The 27,514-nt window shown below is 40.7% G+C and overlaps 1 protein-coding gene and 1 non-coding gene across 2 annotated transcripts in view; both read left to right on the top strand.

Annotated features, from left to right (window-relative positions):
* The window catches only part of DYNC1I1 (dynein cytoplasmic 1 intermediate chain 1), a 311,144-nt gene that overhangs the window by 196,454 nt on the left and 87,176 nt on the right, over positions 1-27,514 (top strand). Inside the window, exon 10 of the mRNA XM_035020602.1 lies at positions 5,939-6,064. Within this exon, the coding sequence (XP_034876493.1) occupies positions 5,939-6,064 (126 nt within the window). The remainder of the gene's footprint in view (positions 1-5,938; positions 6,065-27,514) is intronic.
* Positions 13,545-13,698, top strand: LOC118021430. The gene has a single exon (XR_004682174.1). It is a non-coding gene; the product is annotated as a small nucleolar RNA SNORA62/SNORA6 family (small nucleolar RNA).

Below are 27,514 nucleotides of genomic sequence, written 5' to 3' on the forward strand. Positions count from 1 at the left end.
CCCCACCTGTCTCCCCTCTGGTAACCATCAGTGTGTTCTCTATAGTTAAGAGGCTGTTTCTTCATTTGTCTCTCTCTCTCTTTTTTTTTTGCTCATTTGAAGAGGAGTGTAATCCCTCACAACCGGACTGTCATCAGCCACCAAGTGGGCCAGTGTTCTCTCCTCTTGAACCTCCTTTTACATTCAAACAACAGAGCACGCAGTGCCTGATCGTGCAGAGACTAATATAAGCAGGGCTGGCCCAGCCACTTCCCGCCAGCGTGTGGGTGGTCTGTGAGCATGCTCGGGTGTACGCACAGAAATTAGATCCAAGCCTGAGGAAACACTTAGCTCGGTTTGCTCACTTGTTCAGAGTCTGGAAATTACACAGGAACCTTATCTGACGCATTTCTCAAAGGTAACTTCTGTGTTCCCGGGTCAGTTGATAAAGCTCCCTGAGGAGTTGGCAGGGCCAGCCTCAGTGGGGCCAGTCCCTGCCTGGCCACAGTGTACAGTGGTCATATGGACCATGGATGGATTTGTTTCCACATAGGGTTCTGTGTGACAGTTTGGTATTTTATTTTGGGTTTTGCAAGAACTGAAACTGTAAAGGGCAGAAGCTCTACCGCGGAGAGACCACATACACTTTTCACCATTTTTGTGTAACCTGCTCATCTACACTGTAGGAAAGAGGTTTGCAGTTCTGAAAAAGCATATTTTATATGGAGCATGAGAAAAAGGAATTAGAGGGGCAGCTGGGTGGCTCAGTCAGTACAGCATGTGACTCTCGATCTCAGGGTTGTGAGTTCAAGCCCCACACTGGTCATGGAGACTACTAAAGAAAAAAAGAAAAAGGGATTGGAACCCTCAGCTCCTACATCGTAACATTTTTATGGGGTTCAAAGGACCAGGCTTATATGCTTAGGTGATGAAGACTTCTGAATGAGTCTAGATGCAATTCAATAATATTAGGAAAGACAAGAAGGAGAGAGGCACAGTCTTGGAGTCTTAAAGTGGCCTATATGTCAAAAGTGTCTATCTGAGTGGGACAGAGGGGAGAAAAAGGAAGGAACTGTAAGGTTTCTGCATAGCTTTGCTTTGATCTCTTGGGCTTCTCAGAGAAGAACACTTTAACTTTGCAATATTTGCCAAATATCCACCAGACGTTATTCCCTGGAAGAAACTGGGTCACTTGGGGGATTATGTCAGCTTTGTCCTTCATTGACCATTGTTGAACAGTGTGAGTCAATAATACTATCCACATACCACATGACAGCTTTTCCAGACTTGTACAAAACCACACTCATGACCTTACTCCTACCATATAGACTCCCCTCACATGGAAATTGCATCCTCCATCCTTGCAGTCACCCAACGTATAAAGCTGAGTAATCTTTAATAGTTCATTTAGTTTCCAAATCCAATCAAATTTACAGTAGCAAGAAGACTCCTGCAGATACCAGTTGAAGTCCACTAATGTGGATTTGACCCTAACTTTATGCCATGCCCGCTACTTCTTGCTTATATTAGGAGATGGCTTCCTAATTGGTCTTTCTACCTCCAGTCTCTATACTGTTGAGTCCTTATAAGTATTTTTCACCAGATTGATATTTGTAAAGATTACTTATAAACTCTCACTGTCTCCTTGGGCAAGTTGCTTGGCTTCTCTCTGCTTCAGCTTCCTCATTCATAAATGATGATAATAATACCTAGCTCACATGCTTATTGTGAGTATTATATGAGTTAATGTATTTATGGCAGTAGGACTTAAAGAGTGTCTAGTACATAAAAGGCGCCCAATAAATGTGACATCATCGTGAAAGCAGTAGTAGCAGTAGTATTAGTAGTTGCTGAATAGAACTCCTACTGTCCCCAGAGTAAAGTCTAAAATCATCAGCCTGTGCTCAGTGGCCTCTGTGACGATGCCCAAAGGCATCTCCAGCCCTTTCTTCTTGTTTACAGCTTCCTCTAACCTGCCTCCCAGCCAAATGCTACAACCTGACATCTCCTGAACATGCCCTACCCTGCATTAGTTAAGAAAACTTTACCTCTGGCTAGCATGAGCAAAAGAGGGGCTGTATTGGAGAGGCACTCCTCTGCACTTAGGAGATCCATGGAAAAGATGAAGAACTGGGACTCAGGAAGAGTACAAATCTGGGCCGCTTTGTGGGACCTCACCAATAGGATGCTACATAACTTGACTCATTTGCCAGCCATGGATTCTGTGTCGCAGTTCAAAATGTACAACAGCCAGTTCAGAGGATGTGATTCGCTCCGGGTCACGTATCAACCGTGCAGTGAACTAATTGTCCCTGGGATTAGATACCTGTGTATTGAGGTAATGTCCAAAGATGGGAGAATCACTGTGAACCAGGCAGATAACCAAGAGAAATCTCCAGCACTCCTCTTTGTACCCTTGTCCATATTCCCCACTCTCTTCTCTCCTAATAACCTATCGCCTAACAAAGCCCAATGCATGTCTCATTTCGTCTTAGAAGTCCTTTCCAGTTTCTTTCTCTGCCACACCCCATCCCAACTAAGGTGGTTCTTTTCTCCTCTGTACTTCCAAAGAACCGTGTTTACATTTCCACCTTGGCACATATCATGTCCTGCCTTTATGTTTGCATTATAGTTATTCGTACCCGTGCCCTACCTCCCTCTACTTAAGGGTGAGTTCCTATAGAGCAAAGCACATTACTGTTGACATTCTTGTCCCACATTTCACCTGGCACAGTGCCTTACATATGTGTAGGAGGCACTGGACCCATGCCACAGTGGACTGGAAAGGACATGACTTTTGAAGCCAAACAGACTTCGAGTAAGGCTCTCACTTCTTCGTTTATTAGCAACATAACTCAGAACAAGTTACTTACCCTGAGACCCTTGGCTTCTTCATCTGTAGAAATGGGAAGACCACTTCTACTTTAGAGGATTGCAAGGACCAAATGAGTTAATGCATCACCCAGCTCAGTGTCTGGCACATAATGGGCACTAAAAACATGTTGGTTCCTTCCTCTCTGATGAATGTCAGATTTTATTTCTCTGTAAGAACAGCTTGAGAGCCGATCTGGTAATTTTCAGGTAAATTTCTCCTAGGTTAAATGTTGGATAATCCAACCTGATGAGTAATTATAAACTTCATAACTGTTCACATTCCCTTTAAAAGTCATAATTTTAACATTCAAGATTTAAATAATTGTTCAGAGATTTACTTTTCACTTGAGAGTAAGAAAATATGACTAGTCATGTTCAAACACACAATGGAAAAAGACATTTAAGAGGAGACTTCAAAATCAAAAAAACTTGCATGAGATATGAGTTAAATCAGTATCTTTAGGATTTATGATGCCAATTATAGAAATTACGCCAAAGGCATTTTCCTGGTATTTTACTAAAACTCTCCCTATTTTCAAAAGGGGTTTTAAAGCCAAATAATTTCAACTATCTTTTTAATGGAAAAAAGAAAAGCTACAAGTGGGAGCCAACGATGAGACCCAGATGTGAAGCTGTGGGATATTATTCCAGACACATCTGGCTGCTCATTGGTCACTATGGTAGTGGTGTTGATGTTTATAGAGTTGCCTTTCACATGTGACATAGTTAAACTTCAGATGGACAGTCTGGAGACTTCTGTGTTTATCTGGATATTAGTTTCTTTAAATGGTCTTTGAATCAAAGACCATTTTCTAATAAAGAATGATTACTTCCCCTGGTGGCCACATACATGTGTCTTGTTGTAGGATTATACTTCCTCCGCATCAACCAGCAAGTTGTAACTCCCTGCAGGTTTCTTAAGTTGAGGCTGCTGGACAAATGAATAAAGCCACCTAGAAGACTCAGCTTTAATCATTTTTGATAGAAAAAAAAGTTGATGTTTCAATTTATAAGGGCCATCTTCTGTTAAATATGTATATAGCATAGCGAAAAGGAAGGAAAATAATTAAGCCATCTATGAGCAAAGAGTGATAAGACCTGCTCTAATCCCGATGCTGTTTTTAATGGGGCTGCCTTATGGGAATGCCAGGTAGGAATGGCATTTTCATGAAATGCATTCTAACTCATAAATACCCCCCACAAGATTCCTCCCCAGTTTGTTTAATTACACACACAGCACAGAGTTCACACAGACTAAGTAGATCTTTCTATTCACTTTAGAGTCCTTATTATTTTACTGGTTGTGGTTCTTGCACTTATGCCTTTAATTGTTGGCATTATTTGACAACAAAGGATTAAATATAAGGTCTTTCTACTGAGAGCAGAGTCACTAAAATAAAAAAGACCATTTGTATTTCAATAGATTTTGACACAAGTTGATTATGTGCTAGGAGTTATCAGACACTAGATTTAGAATTTAATAAAAATAAGTCCCTATGCTCAGAGAGAGCGTATAGACTAATAAGAGACATAGGTGGGGAATAAAAGCCATAGCACAGTTTGACAAGGGCTTTGATGGAGGAGCACACATAATGCTAAGGGAGCCTATGAGATGGAAGGAGGGGTTGTGGATGGTTAGTTAGGATTGTCTGGAGGATTGGATGCATGAGTTACTGTTAGAAACAAGACAGAAGAGGCATTCCAGTAAGAGTGAGTATTACACTCCTAGGCACAGAGGCTGTCCCTGTGAATCTCAGAACTAGCCCATGAGGCTGAGGCTCAGGGTGTGGGGGTAGAGGAGGGAGGGCGGGTGGTAGGAGATTAAGCAGAGGATCTAGCAATGACAGATCGTGAAGGATCCTATATGACCTGGGTTTAATCTTGAAAGTGAGGACGAGCCATTAAAGCATTTTGAGCAGAGGAGTGACTTAGCCAAATGTATGTTTTGTAAAGTCACATTGACAAAGGATAGAGAGTGGAGTAGGGGAGGGGAGGGCCTGGCAAGCTGTCAGCAGGAAGCCATTCAGGAAGCTGTTGCCTCTATTCAGATAAGAAATTAGTTGAGGAGGGGTGCCTGGGTGGCTCAGTGGGTTAAGCATCTGCCTTTGGCTCAGGTCATGGTCCCAGGGTACTGGGATGGAGCCCCGCATCAGGTTCCCTGCTTAGCGGAGAATCTGCCTCTCCTCCCTCTGCAGCTCCCCCTGCTTGCACTCTCTTGCTCTCTCTCTCTCTGTCTCTGTTAAATAAATAAATAAAATCTTAAAAAAAAATCAGTTGAGGAGACCCTCACCTTAGAGATGGAAAAAAAAACATGCATTTGAAAGGTATTGAGGCAGGAGTCAACACAGTACATAAGAAGGAGATAAGAAAGAGAAAGGAGTAAAAATGAATGTGGAGTGTCTGGTTTAGGCAGGTAGGTGAATGTTAATGAAAGGCACCCAAAAGAGGGGACATTAGAAGAGCAAGAGGTTTTTGTAGAAGGCAAGAAGCTTCTTCTTTTTTTTTTTATGCATTGCATCTTATGTGTCTATGGACAGTTCAGAGAAATCTCCAGTATGCAAAAGGTCTACAGCTGAGAGAGCCATCAAGCCTAGAGATGTAGATTTGAACATTGTCAGCATATTAAAGCGTATTAAAGCCGTTGGAGTAGATGAGATCACCCAGGGATAATGTATGGACAGAGACCCAAAAAAAAGGGCAGAAAACAGCCCGCCTGGAATATAGGTATTAGACGGAGAGCCTATAGGGACTGAAAAGAATGGTCAGGAAGAGAATTGGGAGAGACAGATGTAATGGAAGCCAATATAGGAGAAAGGAGGGAGTAGTCCAAGTGTCAGAGAATGCAGAGAGGCCCAGTAGTGTGCGCATATGGTAGTTACTGGTGCTGCTGGCAAGCTCACCTGGAACGTTGGAAGAAGAAACCAGATTGCAATAGGTTGAAGCAGTAGTTGGTATTAAGTATGCCACAACTTCAAAAGAAAGTACCATTTAAATGATGCAACATAGCCTCTGTCTGTAGGAATAAAGACGTTTTCTTTGTGTCAGCAACCTGACATAATTCATCCTTGTGACCTCTTCCATCCAGTACCCTGAGCTGATGGTCGCTTCCTACAACAACAACGAGGATGCTCCCCATGAACCAGATGGAGTGGCCTTGGTTTGGAACATGAAGTTTAAGAAAACCACACCAGAATATGTCTTCCACTGCCAGGTAGGGGTCAGCAGAGTAAAAATGACTTATGTCTCCTGTGAGACCAAATATAGTTCATGCTACCTTGCATCTCTCCGTCTTATGTGGAGAGGAAGAGCCGAGGTTAAAAATGGAATTGTTGACAAGTTTGAAAACTCCTCCACAGTAACCTAATGTTTGGGGAAAGTGGCCGCTCTCTCCAAACAGTTAGGAAGCCCAATGGCGGACTGTGTGTCATTTTCTTTCTATTTAAAACAGCCCCCCTGAGGATGAGTTTATAAAGGCCTCGCACTTATGAAGAAGTCCTGGTGTACCACTTCCTTTGCTTCGCAGCAAAATATGTTTGCCCACCCACATGGACATCCTCAGAGCACGACCATTTCCAGCCTCCTCCTCTCTCAGAGATGGAGTTCAATGGGATGTGGCCAATTTTGAGTTTACAGGTGCCATCTTGCTTCTGGATAATAATATTTCCATAGCTGCTGTAGACACATACTTACCGTGAATCTTTCTTGAATTGTGGAGAAGTATAGATGCCATTTTCAGCGGGCACGTGTGAAGATCATGTCAGACAGTTTCAGATATTTTACTCCTCATGTCTCTTGACACACTTGTCTTCTTTTCTATCCAACATAATACAGGCTGAAATGTATTTTACACTTGCACACATTCAGCTTTGCTCCATTGCCATGACTCTGCCTAAATAATAGGCCTCAGCAGTGGCCAATACACCAACCCCTTTATTAATGTCCCAATCCTGTGATTATGCATAGGAAAATGCAAAACAAACATTCCAGCTCAAAGTTTCAGTGCCTCAAATACTGCAGTTCAGAAGTGGAGTGGCAGATTACGCCGAATACAAATACATCAGCTGAAGAGGGTGGGTAAACCTGTTGATATTTGGAAGCTCAGTGACATTTTATATCTAAGAGCTGAGTATCATTTTGAACTAAAATATGTTTAGACTTTAGGACATTATCAGATATAATTTGGGGAACAGGAACTGCTGGAATAAAAGTCCCAGCTTCAACCTGATTGAGTAACCTTTAACTCTGGCCATGTTTTTCTAATTTACTATCTTAAAAATAACAAGAAATCTAGGTCTGCATAGTAAATAACCTTTATTTTTTGAATCTTTGAAATAAGAACAGTTTTTTCTTTCCTTTTTTTAAGATTATCAAATTTGTCAGTTTGATACGCTCTTTCTGTAAACAGAGAAGCACAAAATCCTCATTTTGTTCAGGTTTAAGAGGTTTGCCGAATTACCAGGAAAATACCAAAAGCGTTGTGGGATAAGCAGAAGCACATTTCTGAAAAACAGTGCCACCTAGACTATTTTAATACTACAAAAAGCACATCTTGACTTTTAAAAATTATAGGAGGTTAACACACTTCATTGTTTTGGTCAATGCACGTGTTTACCATAATTCATTTTTTAAATTATATTAACTATCAGTAGCCTGTGACAATAACAATTTGGTAAAATGCTTAATATTCACAGCATTGCATAGTAAACAGGTCAACAGGAGCCTAATAATGTTGGATGAAGAAGCGGACTTCCAAGGTCTTTGGAATTCACTGGAATTTTAAAATTACCTATTTTATCACATAATGGTTAATACCAGTGTTGATTGAAAGGAGCATCTTCTCTTTCTTGTCCTGGTATCTTTCGGATCATTTACTGAAAATTTCACCAACACACATTTAATTTCATTATTAGTTTCTCCCTTAAATGATCCAGTATATGTATTTTAGGAGAAAACTATCTCCTGATTTCAAAAAGAAAGAAAGAAAGAAAGAGAGAGAGAGAAAAAGGAGGGAGGGAAGGAGGAAGGGAGGAAGAAAAGCCAAGTCAGAAGTACTCTCAGTATCTGACCAAAAGACACTAAAATATCTCTGTATCCCTCAAATCCCTACTATTTTCTTCACTTCTTCTGGTGACCAGAAACAGCTGAGGATTCTAAACTGTCTAGCGTTCTCACTGGGAGAAAAGTGAGGATTCTAATACTTTTAAACTTTGGGGTTGATTAAATAACATGTGCAAAACATGTGAAGACTCCACATTCTAGGCATCAAAGAAAAGCTACAGAATTTAACCACACACATTGAAAGATATTGAGAATCATGATTGTGCTACTCAGAAATGATAAGTAGTTCGTATAAATGACCCTTCATATTCATGAAAGCCACATTTATAAAATCTTTTGAAAACCTAAATGCTGAATACCATTATAGTACTTATTTTCTGTTATTTAATTATTTCTCTTAACCTGACCTAAGTGTAAGGGATAGAATGTATCACCAGCTTCAGAAAGGTGAAAGGAAAAGAGCTTTGATCCCTCTCCTGAGAGGAGGAAAAGGAAGAAATGGGCATAGCAAAAGTCATTATGAAGCCCTTCTGAGGATCCTTGGTGTATTAGTCAAACTTCTCCAGAGAAACAGAATCAATAGGAGATAGATAGACAGACAGATATAGACACAGACACAGAGATTTAGAATTGGTACTTCTTCAGGAAACTAGTCTTTGCTCTTAAGGCCTTAAACTGATTGGATGAGGCCCACCCACATTATGGAGGATAATCTACTTTACTCAAAGTCTACTGGTTTAAATGTAAATTACATTTAAAAAATACCTTCACACCCACAGTTAGACTTGTATTTGACCAAAACCCCAGGGACCATAGCCTAGCCAAGTTGACATATAAAATTAACCATCATACCTGAATTTCACCTCAGAGCAATCCAGAAAACCATTATCTTAAATACCTCCTGAAATCTTACTAATTCCTGATTACTTTAGGCTAGTAAGCCAATATACCTAGAAAGATCAACTTTGAAAGTACTCGACTTTAAGTGAATGGGAGCTTTCCTAAGAGGTGAGAAAAAAATAGTAATTTGAGGACATGGAAAATGTCTCTGTGACATTAAATTTATGGGGAAAAAAAGATACTAACATGTATTGAGAATCTACTCTTTCTATTCATTGTCATAAACCCCTGTTACTCCCCAGATGAGAACCTGCAGCTTCAGAGAAGTCATGAAACTAGGGCAGGTGTCTGTGAATAGCAAAGCCAAGTTTGAAGTCAGCTCTTTTTTATTCCGAAGTGCATGTATTGCATCATACGACATTGGTGGAGGATTTAGCCAGGTGATGCCTCTAGGTGTGTGGCATGGGGGACAGTGAATAGAGAAGAGATGGAACAGAGCTGTGTTCTCCATCTTCGCTGATCATTGCAGTCACCTGGATAGCTTTAAGAACTGATGCCAGCTTTCCATGGGCAGAGAGTCTGATTTCATTAGTCTGTGGTCTAGCCTGGGCATTTTTAAAATCTCCCAGGTTGGGGCCCCTGGGTGGTACAGTCGGTTGAGCGTCTGGCTCTTGGTTTTGGCTCAGGCATGATCTCAGGGTCATGAGATCGAGCACCCTGTCGGGCTTCACACTGAGCCCAGTGTCTGCTTAAGACTCTCTCTCTCTCTCTGCCCGCCCCCCCACATGCGCACTCTCTCTCTCTAACAAATAAACACATCTTAAAAAAAAAAAAAGTAAAAGTTCCAGGTCATTTGAATATGCAATACTAGTTGGAAACCACCAGGATGTAGAGGAGAGATGAAGAAAGGGGATGATAAGGTGACAAAACTAGTCGGCCTCTTTAGTGGGAAGTGTGGGACTTTTCTTCTTGCCCCACACATCCCTTTTCCTCTTTGGCCCAAACTAGGGTACTATTTCTTGGCTTTATTACTCTGATGTCCTACTCACAGATGTATCACTTTTCTTCTCTATCCTTTCTGATCTTTGATCTAGTTTATTTACTACAGCTGGTCCCTTCTAGACGTTATTTTGCTGAAATCAGGCAGTTTAAATGTGCTTCCACATCCTCGTGTGATGTTCCAATAATTTCAAAATTAGACAGTTTGCTTCATAAGAAGGAGTATGGATAGGGAGAAACCCTGGGTGCCTTATGATGCTCATACTGGTATCCTTTTGGAATATTGCATTAGTTATCCATTCCTTGCTGATCTTTGTGGATTGTTCGTATTCTTCAGAACAGCATCATTGCACACCAGTCCGATGGCTCAGAAAAACATCATTTCAGGCGCTAGAAAGTAAATGCACAAGACACAGACATCAGTTCAGTGTTCTTTTGCAAAGACTGACAGGCTTTTAGCTTAATCATAAAAAGATTGCAGTAGGAAGGCTTGTTTCTTCCTGTTAAGAATAGCAAGGCTAAATACCTTTTACTTCCATGGGCAGTTTCGTGTCTTTGCTAAACTGAATTCTTAGTGTGGGCTCTGGTCCTGCATTTTCTATTTTCATTTCTCTAAGAGCTGTCCTTACTTGGAAAACATCAGTGGCCTGTGCATAGAAATCAGCCCGTCGGCCCCACCGCACACTCTGGCAGGGCTCCTGTCATCTTCTGTAGTGGCCTCCACACACTGTCATTAGATTATGCATTCTGACCACCCTGCAGTGCTTACCCTCGTGTGGTCTTTCTCTTTCAAATGGAATGAACAGAATCAGAAATATAGATCTTAGAATTATCTGCATTGAAGTAAGTGGAAAAGCTATATTTAGAGGCTTGGCTTGGTCAGAGGTTTTTATTTTTACTTTTATTTTTTTCCTGATCTGGTTTCTTTGTTCTTAGCCTTCTCTTTTTAAAGATGATTTGACAATGACCTGAAACTGACAAGGACCTGAAACCCTCCTGATTTCAGAGGGAAAGCAGAATATGGAGTGATACTGACTGACTTCATGTGCATCCATGTTTAAAATCCTCAGTTAACTTTCTTCCTATGCGTGGTTTCGCTTCTCATTAAGATCCTATAAAGGGTACAGATGAAATTGCAACTCACGCTTTCACCATCTAGTGTTTGGTTCTGGGTGAGGTTCCCACTGACCTTGAAGAGAGCTGCCCCCATGAAGAGGGGTGGTAACACAGGAGGGAATGTGGGCTGGCGGTTAGGAGGGGGACGGAGAGTCGGGACTTGGCATCTAGCTGCCCACACTGCTGAGTCACCTGGGGGAGTTGCCGGGGCTTTGTTGTCATGTTGTGGAAAAGAGGCTTCCTGCCACCTTGGTGGGACTATGAGGTTGGTTGCCATGAACTTGATTTCTTCTCCCATCAGTTTTTGTCCCGCCCGCCCCCCGCCCCCCCCCCAACCCAAATTGTGGTCCATAATCCAAATCAACAAAACAGCTCTGGACACAAAGATATAAATTAATTTAAATACATTTTCCAAGGAGTATTATGACCAGAGAAGTGTTAGAATTTTTCTTAGGAATTTTTATTTTACTTAAAGGAAGGGTAACTTTCAGATTGCCTGACTAATGAAAAGAAAAAAGAAAAGAGAAAAGGCATTTTCTATGTTTTTCTCTTGAATGTAGCAAAGAGTGGTTATTCAGTAGAAGTCAAAAAGAGGAGGGGATTATGAAAATTAATAACGGGAAACCTCACTAAAATGGAATCAGGAGGTTTCGGCAGGGGGAGCTCTCACACCCTACTGCCCCTAGTCAGTTGCAGACCCAACAGGAAGAGAGGGACATGACATTGCAGGGACTTGACCTTGCACATGGATACTGCTCTATTAATCCAGCCAGAGAAAGAAGCACTTTCCTCATCCCCCCACAGGCAACAGCTCAGCCAATGAAAAACCACCTACTTGGAACTCCCAGGTTAGTCCAGTGGACTTTAGTTGATAACAGCCCTCCCAACTTAACCCTTTTCTCCTTAAAAAGCATGCCTCTCCTTCCCCCCCACCTCCCCTTATTTGCCTATGGTTTTGCTGCAGCTTGCTTGTCTTGGATTGAAATTCTCTTTTATTCCTGAATAAACCCATATTTTGCTGGTAAAGTCACCGGCAGCTTTTACTTTTAAGGTTAACAGGATGAAGGAATAGAAAGTTCTTTGACAACTAGGGCTACATATTAAGAGTGAGTTCCTGGGGTGACCCAAAATCGAAGCATACGATAGGAGCTTAGTAATTAGAGAACAAAGTCCATGCACAAAGAACATGCTAACTAATGTAAGTAAAACCCAAACAGTTTTCATTGTGATGATGGATGTACTGCAGGCTGGAGAAACCCAGAAGAGAACACCTCATCCATTGTGTATAGATTGTGATCCACTCTTCGAAGTAGACAGTTTTGGAAAACTGAAGAATACATATGATGTAAATGTGTAAAATTAAGCTCTTACATAAAAGATATAGAATATTTGGATCAGACAAGAGGAACCGCAACACGGCAGCTAGTTTGTGCCTTTAGGAAAAGGCTTACACGTGCATGCTGAAGCGAAACATGGACATTTGGAAATACTTCTTTTATGCCGATTGAGTATGACTGGTCTGATGATTGAGGCTTGAGCTAGACACTGATTCTTATTAAGTCAAACAGCAGGAGCTTCTTTTTCTCTTTTGGCCCAGGAAGCTGGGAGCAGAGAAAATGCCTTGCCGAGTCTCATTCTTTATCTGCCCTCTTTCTGAAATCTTCTCCCCCCAAAAATAGCACAGGCAGGATTGATCATTGGGATTCATCTAGGGAAATTAGAATTATCAGCAGGATTATAGCAGACGGACTGTATCACAGACAATTCATTATCTGAAAATAGCAGTGGGGGAGACTGTATACCTTACAAGTGACCTAGTGAGCTGTGTGATGCAGAGGATACCATGAGAATACACCTTAGAACAAATCACTTTTTAATTGCTTTCTTTGTCTTACTATCTCATATTGCAAGTGATCAACCTGAAGTTTAATGTGATTACAAAACCGGAGACTTCCTAGCGTTTGCTCTGCCCCATTCCTGTGCACATATTACTGAAGGCACAGGACTCCAACACTGAAGGTTTGACTCAGTTCCCTAAGTGCCCTTCCTCCCTTTCCCATGCCCTGAACTAAAGCTATCTGAACTGGGCTCTCTCCAGTTGTGCTTCATCAGGGAATTGCCCTAGGAATTACAGGTGCTATGCAATGAGAGCCAGGTGGCAATATGAGCAAGTTTTCTAGCCCGTCCCTCCCCTTGTCCTCACCACTCTGCCACCTAGCCATTCACTGAGGTCAGAGAAGCCTCAGTGTCAGGGGAATGGGTATTCTTAGGGAGTGGGTTTCTACTGCCCTCTTAGGATTATTGTCAGGATAAAAGAGATTATAAAGGTGTATCAGTCTCCTGAGGCTGCCACAAAAAAAAAAAAATGCCATAGACTGGGTGGCCTAAACAACTGAAAATAACTTTCCTACCATTCTGGAGACTGGTAGGTCCGAGATCAAGGTGCCAGCCATTTTGGTTTCTGGTGAGGACTCTCTTCCTGGTTTATAGACACCTGCCTTCTAGATATGTCCTCACCTGGCAGAGAGAGGGAGAAAGAGAGCAAACTCTTCTGGTGTCTAATAGCATCATGAGGGTCTACCCTCATGACCTTATCTAAAGCTGATTACCTGCCAAAGGCCCAATCTCCAAATAAAAACACATTGAGGGGTAGGGCTGCAACATAAATTTGTGAGGGATCTGCACATTGTTAGAGCTTGGAGTTGAGGCCACTGGCTGGCCGATGAACTCACAAGTGGAGGTAGTGTGCTATATGAGGAGCACATCTTTCGCTAACAACACAAGGGTCTCTGGTCCAATGAGTGGAGTTTGATAGTAATTCTTGCCACAAGTAAAAAAAAAAGGGGGGGGGGAGATACAATTCAGCCTATAGCAATAAGTGAACTAAACCCACTCTGTAGACCCTGGGGCAAGAGTAATAAGGAAGATGGGATTGACACACGGTTTACTTTCATCCAAGACCAGATTAGCATGCCTGGTAAGAGCTGTCCCTCCTGAAGACATATGATCCAGGGCCACCCTACAGGGAGCTTCCATTCTCTGGAATATCAGATTGTGCTTTTCCTTTATAATACAACATTTTAATATAGGCAGAAGCAGGTTTAAAAGAATATCAGGAGTTCTAAGGGAGAAAGAAAGGAAAGAAGGAAAGAAAAGAAAAATAAAACGAGAAAGTCTCAGAAGGGCAACCCTCTCCCTCAGAGTTGTGGATATGGAGGACCCATTCCAGGAAGGGAAACCATGAACAGTGGGAGGTGGGCTGTAGTAATGCCCCAGGCCACGTTAGCACCCACCGAGAGTGTTCTAGGCTGGACCACCTCTGTGAGGGGTGCTGTGCAATGTCTTGGCATCTTTATATTCTAAGCACAGACCCACTTCTGGACTTCAGGCCAGCTGTTTCTTAAAAATAGACCTTTTATCCCCCCCTCCGCAAACTTGACCAAAACCTTTTGATTTATGTATGTCTTTAAGTTGCCTAATATTGTTGGATGAAAGAGGTTGTTTGAACATACCATGTTATTAAGAAATTACAGAGATGTTCATAGTCCCCAATAGTCACATTATCATTTTAATTCAGTTCAGATTAGTGGCTCTCAGCAAAAAGCTATCCCTTCCATTTTTGTGATTAATTCTCAAAATTCCTTAAAGGCATTATTATTGAAGAGAATTTGTGGAAGTAGAATCATCATCCTTACTTCTGGGGGATGTTTTTTAACCTTTGTTATAACAAGTAGTCTACTACACTTTGCTTTTACCATGCTTATGTTTGATTTATAATTTTAAAATGCTATGTTCATTATTAGCCAAAGAATTAAACAGGGTGTTGCTTTTCTTAAGCAAAAGATTTAGCTCAGCCATTTTTTAATTGTAATCTCTGCATAAATGTATTGAGCTCATACCTCACATACCACAAATCATTGTTGCTGTAATCATTTCATATCTATAATTTTTTGTTGTGGTCTCTCAAGCTGAAATGTTTTCTCCTGATGACTTGTTTAAAAAGCATTGCCAGCACCTACGTCCGGTAAGGTGCGTTATTCAAAAGTACTTCTCCACTTCTTAATAACTTGGTCTGTCATTATGTTGAGTAGGTGAAATTAAATTTATCCTTTATATACAAGAAAAAACCTTTATTACTTTAAGTTTTAAAAAAATAAGTGTATTATAACTATGGTCTTCTGAAAAGAGAAAGGGACAAGAGCAAAAATTGTACACAAGTGCCCACACTCGTATAAATACACACACACACAAAACTCTAAAATCCTAGTCAAAAGCTATATTTCATAAAAGAGAATTATAGTAATGTTGATGGTTTGCCAAAACCTCAAGCAGTGACAAAATCCACAGAGTGTCCTGAAAAGGATGCCTTTGCAAAACCATGCCTCTCCAGATGGTTTAGATTAGAGATGTTTAAAAACACATGGCAGCATTAGTTTGGTTTAGAATTCATAGTTAATTCAGTAGATAAAATAATGCAAATTTGAAACCCTAGCCTGTGTATCAGAAAAATCATCAAATCTTATGATTGCTCTTAGGGGAGGTTGGTATGTGATGTGTTGATTTTTAAATGATCTAATTGAAATAATAAAATTAAGCAAGAAGGGGTAAAAAAGGATTGAAAATACAAGAGTATAAGTAAAAACTTTCTTCTCTGCAGAATATTTATTCCTTTGAGCTGTCATATCCAATCAATTTGTATGGGATTCGACAGCCAATTGTCATTTCCTGAGATAAACTATGTAAAGAGGTTGTGTTACAGAGACAGCATGAAAAAAATGGAAAAAAAAAAAATAATTCCAGAGCGTGAAGCAGAGAGAGGCCACAATGTCCCACAGAGTGCTGCCTGGATCTGCTCACCTTCCTAAGAACAGCAGATAAGCAGCTTACACACGAGTTTTGCCTTTGGCTCCTTCAGCTTTCCCCCCTGAGCATACTATTTCTTAAAGAGAGTGCTCTTGGTCTACGTTTTAGTAAATTATTTTGCCTTCTATGTGGTTTTTAATCTTGGTGGGAGCTCTGTGTGGACAGTGATGTCACACAGTGTTCTCCTGCACGAGATGTGAACAGTTCCCCTTGGGCCCCAAAAGGCTCCATCGCTAAAAGCCTGGCTCCCACTGTCCCTTTCCTTGTGTTTAAAATCAAAAGTATCCCACCCTCTGATCCCACCGTGGGGTAGCCAGCGAACAAGTCCTGGAAAAGAACTCTTGTATGGGAACACTATTAATGTAATGATGTATGTTATCATGGGTGCTACCTGCCACACAAGTGAGAGCGTTCAGCTGTGTTAAAATTGCCACGAGAAGAATGTTCATGCAAGATCTCAAGGCCTTTCAGAAAATACGAGACAAAGATCCTACAAAAATAGAATCAGGAGGTTTCAAGCAACAGTTGATGGGCTTCAAAGGGCTTGACTCTCAAACGTGGCACAATATTTAGTTCCCCTAGAAAGAAACACATTTTGGGCATTTTCTAAGTATGAAAACTAGAACTGTGGCTTTTGATGTCTGGAAAGAGCTCCACAGTCAAAGCAAATGTGCTCCGTTAGTAGCAAAGTTGCACGCACACGCACGCATGCACGCACACACACAAAAATGTTGGAGAGGGCAGACCCTGTGGACAGACTTAGTGTGGATTCATGGAGATTTCCATCATAAATGTAATTGAATTTCATTTGAGCAACAGAGGCACTGCACTGGCCAATCTTAACTGCTGATCCATCGTTCTGCATCCATACCCATTTAATATTTGTAACCAGAGATTATATTTTTGTTTCATCTTCTAATCATTTTTAAATGGAAATGCATCCCCAACTAAGTCAAATGACCACTTTAAGATAGTTTAGCCATGTCCTACTCTATGGGGAGTAGAAAGAGATTTTTTGCTTTCCCTTTTGTTTTTTGTGTGTAAATTGTTTCTCATACATGAGTTAATACTCCTTCCATTAGACCTATTAATATATAGACTTGTAGAATCTCAGGGTTTGAAGGAAACTTCATGGTTTTCTGGGTCAAACACCTATTCAATGCCTGAATTCTCTTGAATTCTTCTCCTTTCCATCTTCCGCTGTCAAGTCATCATCTTGCCTTTCTTGAACTTTGCTCCTGCTCCTGTCCCGGAGCAGACCATCCCATCTCTGGCCAGTGCTGCCAAGTTTCCCAGTGTGCCTGCAGCAGAATGGCATTTCATCCAAAAGGATTATGCATCACAGACAGAGGCAAAGTCACCCCAGAATGTCCAGGGGAACAGTCTCTCCAACAAGGCAGCTGGCTTTGGGTTGCTATGGGAGTGGGAATGAACACATGAATACAGTCCCCCCACCACCACCTTCCTCATGTGTCTCACCATCTTTGTCCTCACCTGGCTTTCTTTGACATCATTCCATTAAAGGCGCAACAAGGTGCTGTCAACCTGTTGCCACTAAAATAATGAAAAGACTTCACTTTGGGGGAAGGTGTTCAGTAGAAGGCAAGTTCTACCTGTGCTCTCCCTGTTGCCCCTCGCCCACCTCCCAAGCCACACTTCTGATCAGGCTGTTTACCTGTTTCATGGTCTCTTCTTCAATGTGTTTGCTCAAATTGTGAGGACTTGCTACATTTTGGAACTGGATTTCACTGGATTTTCCCATCTATATATTGAAGCTGCTGAGACAGGCTTAACACAAACCTCCTGCCTTTAGAACATTAACAATATGTTCTCCCCTTTGGGAGAGGGACAGCTGAGCCAAGTTCTATAAAACATCACAAATTCAGACAACATGGAGGAAGAAGGACAGTTCTTAATCAGATATAGCTCACTAGAGGAGACCTTGATAACTAACTGAATTTTTTTTAGAAGCAAATAAGCACAGCCTCCAAACTATTTTTTTGTCTAAATAGGAATTTTCATGTATCAGGTTCTCTGCTGATTTAGGACATCGTTACAGAAATATGAAAATATATTTGCACCAAGACTATGTGATAACCTGAACTGGTCATCAAATGTCAGGGACCTGATTGCTTTAATGAAGAGTGAAAAAGGTTTTATTGTTTGTACATTATACTTCATAAATGGACATTTATGAAATTCTGGAGGGACTCGGAAATCATTTGTTCCCCAGCTCCATTCATTTAGTTAGAAAGTTACCACTTTTCAGTCAATGTAAAGGGAAACCAGTTATCGTTTATTTATTTATTTAAAAATTATTAAGCTAATTTTACTTATTTATTTTTTATTTTTCATTATATTCAGTTATCCTTTATTATTCTGTGGTAACTTCACAGCTAATTAGGTAGCTCTTGTGTCCTAGGAATAATATCAAAACAAATGGGAAAGAGGGGTCTTGAGTTTCTTGGACATATATTATTTCAAAACCAAATTAAAAATATTTCCCTCAAAACCCTTATGGATTTTTTAATGTCCACTTCATGGGTGCCTATCCCTAGAGATCCCAGACTGTTGAATCTTGTCTATCAGTACAGTGCATTCAAGTAAGAAATATATTAATTACTGCTCTCAACCTCATAACTCGTCTGAAGCAAGGAAGGATATATATGAGCAAATATATTGCTATTCTGCATCGTTCCAGCTGAAACCCTTGAGTGAGCATAAGTGTGACTGGTTCCTATCAATAATATTTGGGTACTTAATCCTGGGACAGCAGAGAGCTGCACAGGGTGATTACATACAATGAAAGCGTAGAAATAGGACAAGGCTCTTCGTTTTTACCTACAGAGGACAGTTTGCCTTATTCTCAGGTTGATGGCAGGTCAGCCCAAACAGAAACACTCTAAGCATCTGTACAGCCTATTTCTCAAAAGACCAATGGATTGGCTGCCTCGTTCACATGTAACAAGGTAAGAAAGATGACGCCTTGGGAAACAGGCCATATCAGTTAAAACCAAGTTTGGTATAAATGCCAAGACCGAGTAGTAGAATTGTTATGTGCCCGAAGCCTGATTACTTGGAGCCTGAATTCCATTCTCTCTCTCTCTGGCTCTGAGCCCGAGGGGCCACCATGTCGGTAGTTCAGCTAGTTCAGTTACCACCTGTGTTCCAAGAGTGAAGTCAGACCGAGAGGAAAGGAAGCTCGCCGGGCTGCCCGGATCCATGTTCACTTGAGCCACTCTATTATTCTGCTAGGGAATGCTCTGCCCTTGAAGGCTGGTCTGAGGAGGCTGGGATCGCAGGCAGCAGGTATGCCATGAACAACAAACCCATATTCTTAACATATGTTTAATTTGAGTAACTCCCCTCCTTTAAAATACCTCCTGATTTTAAATCCACATCCTGATTTGCCCACTCTTGTTACCATTTTCTGCTGCCTGTTCTGAATTAATCCTTTGAGGTGGTCATTCCGCGGAAAGAAAAAAGGAAAATGAGAAGAGAGATGCAAAGTTGGGAATGTGAATGAAAGAGGATGGGGGAAAGCAGCGGGAAGGGGACCATTAAGTAAGTCTGTTCTCATGAGCTAGGTTTTCTTTGAGCTGTGTGACACGGGAGAGGTAGAAGAAGAAGAGAAATACAAGGAAGAGGCCCTCGAAAGGTTATCCATTAATATCCCTGCTGAAGAATGGGAATCATTTTTGCAATAGAGCTCAATTTCCAAAGATTATTTTGATTCTCCATCGTACTTCATCTCAAAGAATTGATATAATCTAAAAGAGGTTAAAATGATTAAAATAGTTTCCATAGTGGAAAATTAAATGATTTTACTAACTGTCAAAGTCAGTGTTTAAACTGAGATCATTTGAATTATATTTTATATGGTGATCATGTCACTGAGATGTCTAAACATCCTTTGTGAAAGTAATAATCCCTGATTCTGATTTTTCATCGACAGAAAACTGAGTAAAGGTTAGAAAGATTAGCCACCAATTGCTTTGATTTGTAAAACCTGCAGAGAAGGCCGGTTTTCTTGAGGAATTCTGAGTTAAAATACATTCCCCACCTTGGAACTATTAATCCTTTTGGAGATTTTTATACATGTTTCTTAGATAAATTTTCGGCTCAAAGGATTATAAAACTGCTTCAAATACTTGATTTAGAATATATTTAAAAGAGAAATAACAATACCATATGCTATTAGATACACTCTAAAATAGCAAAATATTATATCGCTTGATGTCATCAAATTCATTTTCTCTCCTCTATGTATTAATCCATCTATCTCTCAAATCCTGGTTTTCCTGGGCCACACCAGACTGGTTTAATGAGGTCTTGTTAACAGTGTAAACCATACATCTGTAGCTCTCACCTCATCTGCAGTTTAAGATTTCTGGGCTCTTCACATTCTCCCTCTTGTTTTCCGGGCCCCCTCCCAGAGGAGGTCACAAGTATGTTCACGAATAAAGTTACAAGGACTAGCTGTGATGCTACAGGCAACTTGCTGGGACCCCAGCATCCAAGCCCCGCTGCCTTCCCCTCTGCTACCGCCCCATCAGACAGCAAGGGCTTGCCCTCACTCACCTCTAGAGCAAGCTTCACGGCCACATGCTGGCTTCCATTGCTGCACAGCCATTGTTGCAGATCATGTTCCAGAGCCCTGAACGGCCTGGTAACTTCCAGAACAAGCTAGTCAGGGCATATTCCAGAGTGATTCTCTCCCCAAAGAGAATGTTCTTTGTGTCAGGGACACCTAAATAAGGCAAGCTGGTACTCTACTGTCTCCAAAGTTCGTAACACATAGGTCATTGGTCTTTAGAGTTGACCAGTAGCACCCTAATGTTAATAGAGTTCTGGCAGACCCACCGCATGAGTCTGCTCTTGATGACTCTCTAAATTGTAAACACTGCTTAGGCTCAAACCCGACTGCCTGGCTAAGTTTATTTCAGGTTTGAAATGTAGCGGTCTTTACTTCAACACGGAAGCAGGTTGCATTTTATCCAGAACAATTTAACAGACCTTTATTGTGCCTAGCACCCTGCTTAGGTGCCAAGGCTACAATGATGAATATGGTCTGTACTTGGCCTATGAGGAATTTATCCCTCTTCTCTTAGGTCAAGAGCAAGAATGAATGATCTGTAGTAGATTACAAGCTATTAAACTGAAATAATTAATGCATATTTTACCCAGAACACCCCCCTACTGTGGTGTCATCTGACTTAAGACTTAGTGTGAAACATTGAAAGTGGAGTGGAGATAAAATGATAGTTAGGTTAGTCTGGGGGAAACAGCCTTTGGAAGGCTGAGCTAGCTTGCATTAGGAGGGAGGCGACCTCACATGAAGAATACCTACCTCCTACCTCAAGATCCTGCAAATGGTTTGGGGATGGTTGGTGAACCACAGGTATTCCTAAGGCTGGTTCCTATTAGACAGGGAAAACGAGAAACCTCGCTTTCCCTCATCCTTGCTGTGGAATGAAACCAATAAAGTCAGTTACTATTTAGACAAGTGAGTGAATGCTGTCCATTTGGGAGAGAATGTTCCTGGGGAGGAACTGACCAGTAGAGGCCACTGAAGGGCTTTTGGGGACAGCGGGGAGAGCACAACCAGACAGTAGTTCAAGTAATGCAGGTATCAATGGCAACCCTGTTAACATCATTAAGTTAAATTTACCTAAATCAAAAGCAGAAGGAAAACCTTACCTTTGCATATATATTTTTGTCATTCTGCAAATAAAACGTGTAGTTCAAAACCTGGCACAATGACTGTCTACACAGACTGAATCCTATAGAAAAAAAATACCTTAGAGAAGTTTTATTGCCAGATGCTTGGCATCATGTAGTCAAAACATTCTGAATGTGTTTTAAAATAGTCTTCCAGATGTGTGACAACTTAGACAACTAGCTAAAGCCCTTGTCTACATTTTGAAAAGGCGGGGGGGGGCAGGGGCGGGGTAAGAAACTGAGGTAGTTACTCAAATTATACAGGAAAATGAAACACTTATTGCCTTCTGAGTCTGATTGCCCTAAAAAGATGTAGGGTTTTGGGGAGTTTTTTTTGTTTGGCCTTTTGACAAAGTTCTTCACCTCTGCATTTGAGCTGGCCAACATAGACCTAGATGGAACTTTCCACAGTACCTTGTATTTTCCATGTGAAAGACATTATCACCACCAAGTTATGGCATTTTCTGATTCCAGGAGTAGTTATTTAGAAATTTAACTTTATTTTGTGTTTATTTGTCCTGCCTCTTGATAGTAAATATTACTATCTTGATAGTAAATATTACTATCTTGATAGTAAATATTATTAATTCCATATATATATCAGTTTGCCCATTGTTTCTTTACATTTTAAGGCTCATGTTCAGAGTATAGAATAAAATAAGGGGAAAAATACATAGTAGAGATTTGTTTACCTTTGAACTAGATTTTCCCATAGAAATTCACATTCTTTAGTGAGAGCTATATGCTGTGTTAAACTCAACTCAGGAAGTTTATATGTGCAAACAGTAGGTGCTAAATATTTAGTGACCTTCTAGAATTGCAGGAAAAATCATTCAGGAGAATTTACACCTTGTGAGTCTTGCACAGTTATTTCCTCTAGACCACAGAGAGATATTTCGTTTGTACTTAAGACAATCAGTAAGTAAATCTGTGGACTTTGTCACTGATAGAATGCACTGATAGAATGTTGTTGCCACATTTAAAAGAAGAAAATGCCTGGGGGGATCCAATTCTGAAGTGTTGTTGCATATCAATCTAGTTTTTATTATTTATCTCTTACTGTCAACATACTTACAGTACAGTGTTACATTAATTTACAGTTATTCCCAATTACTCTTTGATACCAGTTTTATATGATACATTGATAGGGCTGGCATTAAACAAATACAATAGGTTGTCATCCCTTTCTGAATGCTACAATTAAGTCAACGATAAGACAGGGTTCCTGTAATTGTTTTGACTGAGAACTGGTAGAAATTTGCCAGAGTGACACAAACTAGCAGGCATAAAATGTCAGTTGCTTCAAAACAATGGAAAACAGCATAATCCCCTCCAGTTCCATCCATGTCGATGCAAATGATAGGTGTTCATCCTTTCTGATGGCTGAGTAATATTCCATTGTATATATGGACCGTATCTTCTTTATTCATTCGTCTATTGAAGGGCATCTTGGCTCCTCCCACAGTTTATAGCATGGAGGACATTAGGAGAAGGAAGGGGGAAAAGGAGAGAGGGATCAGAGGGGAAGGTGAACCATGAGAGACTATGGACTCCAGAAAACAAACTGATGATTTCAGAGGGGAAGGGAGTGGGGGTTGGGTTAGCCAGGTGATGAGTATTAAGGAGGGCACATATTGCATGGAGCACTGGGTGTTATACGCAAACAATGAATCATGGTACACTACGTCAAAAACTAATGATATAATGTATAGTGATTAACATAACATAACTATAAAAAAAATGGAAAACTTCAAAATGAAAATATGTAATTGTCCATCACTGAAGTTCCTTTAGGTTGCCCGCCAAAATCATCCTGCGTTGGTGGGAGGAGGATTGGGTGGCAGTTGGAGGTAGCTTATTGTCATATATTTTTAATGGCATGAGACAAATGTGAAAGAGTTTTGACAGAAGGTATATGGATCTTGATTGACATGGCAGTTGGTAGCACCTCTAGTGGGAGAGCAGTTCAGGGACCGTGACTTTGATTTGAAGGATTTATTTTGGAGGGGGAAGGTACATGACTTGGAGTTTGTTCATCACAGAGAAAAGCTTGGGTTTTCAATGGTACGATTGCAATATGCTCCATGCATCTTTACTACCGCCTGAAGGTTACCACCCTCTCTTTTTTGTTGGTTGATCTTTTTGAAATAGTAATTGGAGAAAGTTTAGTATGAGACGGGATGCAAGGGACATGGTTTTAAATCTCTATTCTGGGTGTATCTTTGTCTCTATGTGAGAGTGAGCAATTAACTTGGTCAGGAAAATCTGTCACAACAGATTATATTCTGTCTACCAGATGAAATAGAATAAAATAGAACCAGTATGCTTTTTTGAATCTAAAACAGGGTCAGGTAAAAATGAGCTTGAATGAGAATGAAGGTTGTATGTTTGAGAGAGATCAGAAGTGTACGGTGGACATGTGACCATGACTTTGGCTACTGGTGAGCTATGGGAATTAGCTAACCTTACAAATAATTCAAAGTATTTACCTTACCATTTTCTCAGGATATTTACAAGTTCATCAGATATTTATTGAACACTATGGTAGGCAGAGTAATGGCCACCCAACACGTCTACCTCCTAATACCGGAAACCGGTGGATATATCCCCTCAGGAGGCAAAAGGGGCTTTGCAGATATGATTAAATTAAGGATCTTGAGAAAGGGAGATCATTCCAGCTTATCATGGTGGGCCCAATGTAATTAAAAGGCTGGGTTCTAAGAAGTGAAAGAGGGAGTCAGGAGAGTCAGGCTCAGAAGGAAATGTGATGATGGAAGAAGCAGAATCAAAGTGATGTGATAGGAGGAAGACTCAAGTAGTCATTGCTGCTTTGAAGGTGAAAGGTGGCCATGAGCCAAGGAATGAGGCCAGCCTGTACACCCTGGAAAGAAGGCAAGGAAACTGATTCTCCACTAGAGCCTCCAGGAAGGAATGCAGCCCTGCTTACCCCTCAGTTTCAGGCCTCCTAACCTCCAGAAGTGTATGGTTATAAATTTGTATCCTAAGGCCACTCAGTGGGTGGTAACATTACAGCAGCAATAGGAAGTGAATGCACATACCTCCTAGGTCTTAGGAATGGCCTTAAGCAAAAAGCTCAACACAGAAGAGCAAAGCGTACCTCTTGCCCTTGCGAGGCTTACAAGTCCAACATGCCCATTATGTTGCCTATGAAGAAATTACGCCTGATAGAATTAATAGAATTTTCACACAGAAAATTGGTCTTGATTACCAGCCCATGAATCTTTACATGACAACATCTGTATCTTATGAATAGGGGGAAAAAAAAATCCTATCCTGCCCCTCCTGCATAGATTTTGTGTGTCACCCTAAAGGCTGCTGTCTTTCCACCAGCACAGGAAACAGCTTAATACCAATCCCATCACTTTTATTTATGACAGATCATCTACTGATTTTAGGATGGATCATCCATAGAATAACAGTCTTGCCTTTGCATTCTGAAGAGTTGAACCTATCTAAAGCCATTAAATGAAAAGAAGGTGGCCTTTTCCTTAGGACAGTGGTTCTTAATCTAAATGAAGAAACCCTCCTCAAGAAGTTAAGTCACATGGACAAAGTCCCACAGCTGTAGCAACAGGGCCCCTGCTGCAACTGGAGTTTGCTGACCCCCTTTCCAATCTCTGCCCATTTACCCTACAGACACTTGGGTGCCTAGATCCAGCTGCTCTTTCAAAATCTGAAATAGGAATGGAGTCCATTTCACTAACCCACTTCCCAGCACACAGTGTGGATTACAAAAGGAAATTAACATGTAAAGAAACCTTTTGGAAACTAAAGGAGCCATGTTAGTTCTCTTGCTATAGTATTTGGCTGGTCTCACAGTTGGTGTCGTTTTCAAGTGTGGGGCTTGATTTAATAGAGACGGCCAACAGTTGTGGATCTAATCAAATGGAGCTCGAAGCACATAACTTTCAGTGTGAGGGAGCTTGAAGAAACATTTTCAAGTTTCAGAGTGGTCTGACAGGAATAAGGCAAAAAGTATTCAAAAGGGAATTGGAAAATCAGGCTGAGGGATCTTGTTTTTCAGGTCTGTTATAGTCACTTTGTGAGGTATTGCAGACAATTCATTATAATTTATCACACTGATACTCTTAGATTGGATGAAACCCAACACAACTGAGTTAGATGCATATTAAATTACCTCTTACTTAAAAAGGAGGGTGGTCTCACCAGGGCAGGATGGAGTTCATTAGCAGGCTGAGAAGTTTTTCTTAACTCTTCATCATCTGGTTTCATATTGTTCCTGGTTCCTCAAGAACATTGGACACCTTATTTTTTTCAACTCTTGGAGAGGTACAATAGGTACTCTGTGAATCTCAGTAGCCACCAGTTCCAAAGATAAAATGCTCATCATCATAAGTCTATAAACAAAATTCAGATTACTATGAAAAACTACTGCTATTCTTTACAGAAAATCAATTTTTTTAGGGAAAAGGAGAAAAAATATTGTCTTAGTGTATTTTTATTTAGATATGCACAAAGCAAAGTATTCCACTCCATTATGATCATTGACTGGCGTGCATATTGGGTGTACGGCAACATATGTGTTTAGGAATTACGATCACATTTCTTCCAGCTGACCAGCACTATCAGCCATATCATTCAATGAAGCACATGGCTCAAACAGGAGTCTACTGACTCCACATTTTTTCCAAAACTGGAAACTTCAAACTCCATGTAAATGGCCTTTAATTTGTACATTCTGAGTCTTACGAGGTAGGGTTTTCCCCTAGGGGACAAAAATGGGCAGAGAACAATCCCTGAAGTGCTATAAATTTAACCATTTGATCCCAAAGGAATTTTTTTTTCATACAGTTTTGTTTGTCTCGGAATTTACTTATTATTTTGTCCTTCTTTGAAAAACCAGCTCAGGTGGAACACTGGGAAATTTGATACCTATTTATCCTCTGGTCTTCCAAGTATACCTACATGTTAAGAGGGGACTTATTTCCGCTTAGAAATGAACAACCAGGACAGATTTCTATCCCTTTCCACACTCTAGTCGTTCTCAGTCTTTCAGTCTTTTGTTAAACATCAAAAAATCGTCAGTGGAAAAAGCGTTGGTGTGGAAATTGGGGGCTGGGTGGGCCTTGGGATTGGGTGACAATCACAGAAGTCAGTTCACCCTTGTCTCTTGCATCCTTCTTTTAGCAAGCACTTAAACCCGTTTTTTTCTGGTCCTTCTCAGTACTTCAAAGTAGTAGTTTATCAGTAGAACCACCAAGCTAGACACAGTCCAAGAGGTCATCTGCTGCATCTCTGTGCCTTAGGCATAAGCATATCTAAGTAATTCCAGGCAGATAAAAAGAGACAAAGATAGCTTCTGCCTTGTACCACATTGCTTCTTGGCTGCAGGACCTCACTTCCCATGTGTTTCCCCAGAGATCTGGAGTCACCATATAGTTTTAAAATGAGAAAGGACCTATTTTTGCAAAATTCTTTTATTATCCTGCTAAATTTAGAATGATCTCCCTGACTCCATGCACCATCACAGCGGGCAAAACCACCACAGTAAAGGAAAAAAAAAAAAAACCATGTGAAGAGCATATGCGGACTGGAACACTTTAGGTTTTTTTTGTTGTTGTTGTTGTTTTTAATGGTCCCCCTATAATTTCTGACCTAAGTGGCTTGGTAATAATCTAATGTGGGATATTCCATGACTGTTTGGGTGGATCCTCCAAATGGAGATTTATTTTATCAGCAGGGTGTTGTTGAGTGACATTCCTAGGGAGACTGTGTTTTCTTCCTCCTTTTTCCATCTCAGGCACAAAATCCAAATCCTACAAATTCAGAAGGAGGTTGCCCACAAAGCAAGACAGATCTATCGTGCAATTGTTTTTAGACGTCCTTGACAGTGCAACACTTCTGAATCTGATTACCCTGTTAACTATTGTGTTTTTGAGAAAGAATCCCTGATCATTGAGTTCTGTTGTGTTCGATAGCTGAACGCCATCATTGTCTTTTTTATTTTACATAGCCAAGGAAGAATTCATAGACTAAAAAGCTGACTCTTCTTTACATGGCTTACTCTGTCAAGGTTGTGGGG

This window comes from Mirounga leonina, unplaced genomic scaffold, assembly GCF_011800145.1.
Source record: "Mirounga leonina isolate KUSES-001 unplaced genomic scaffold, KU_Mleo_1.0 Mir_174, whole genome shotgun sequence".
NCBI classification, from domain to species: Eukaryota; Metazoa; Chordata; class Mammalia; order Carnivora; family Phocidae; genus Mirounga; species Mirounga leonina.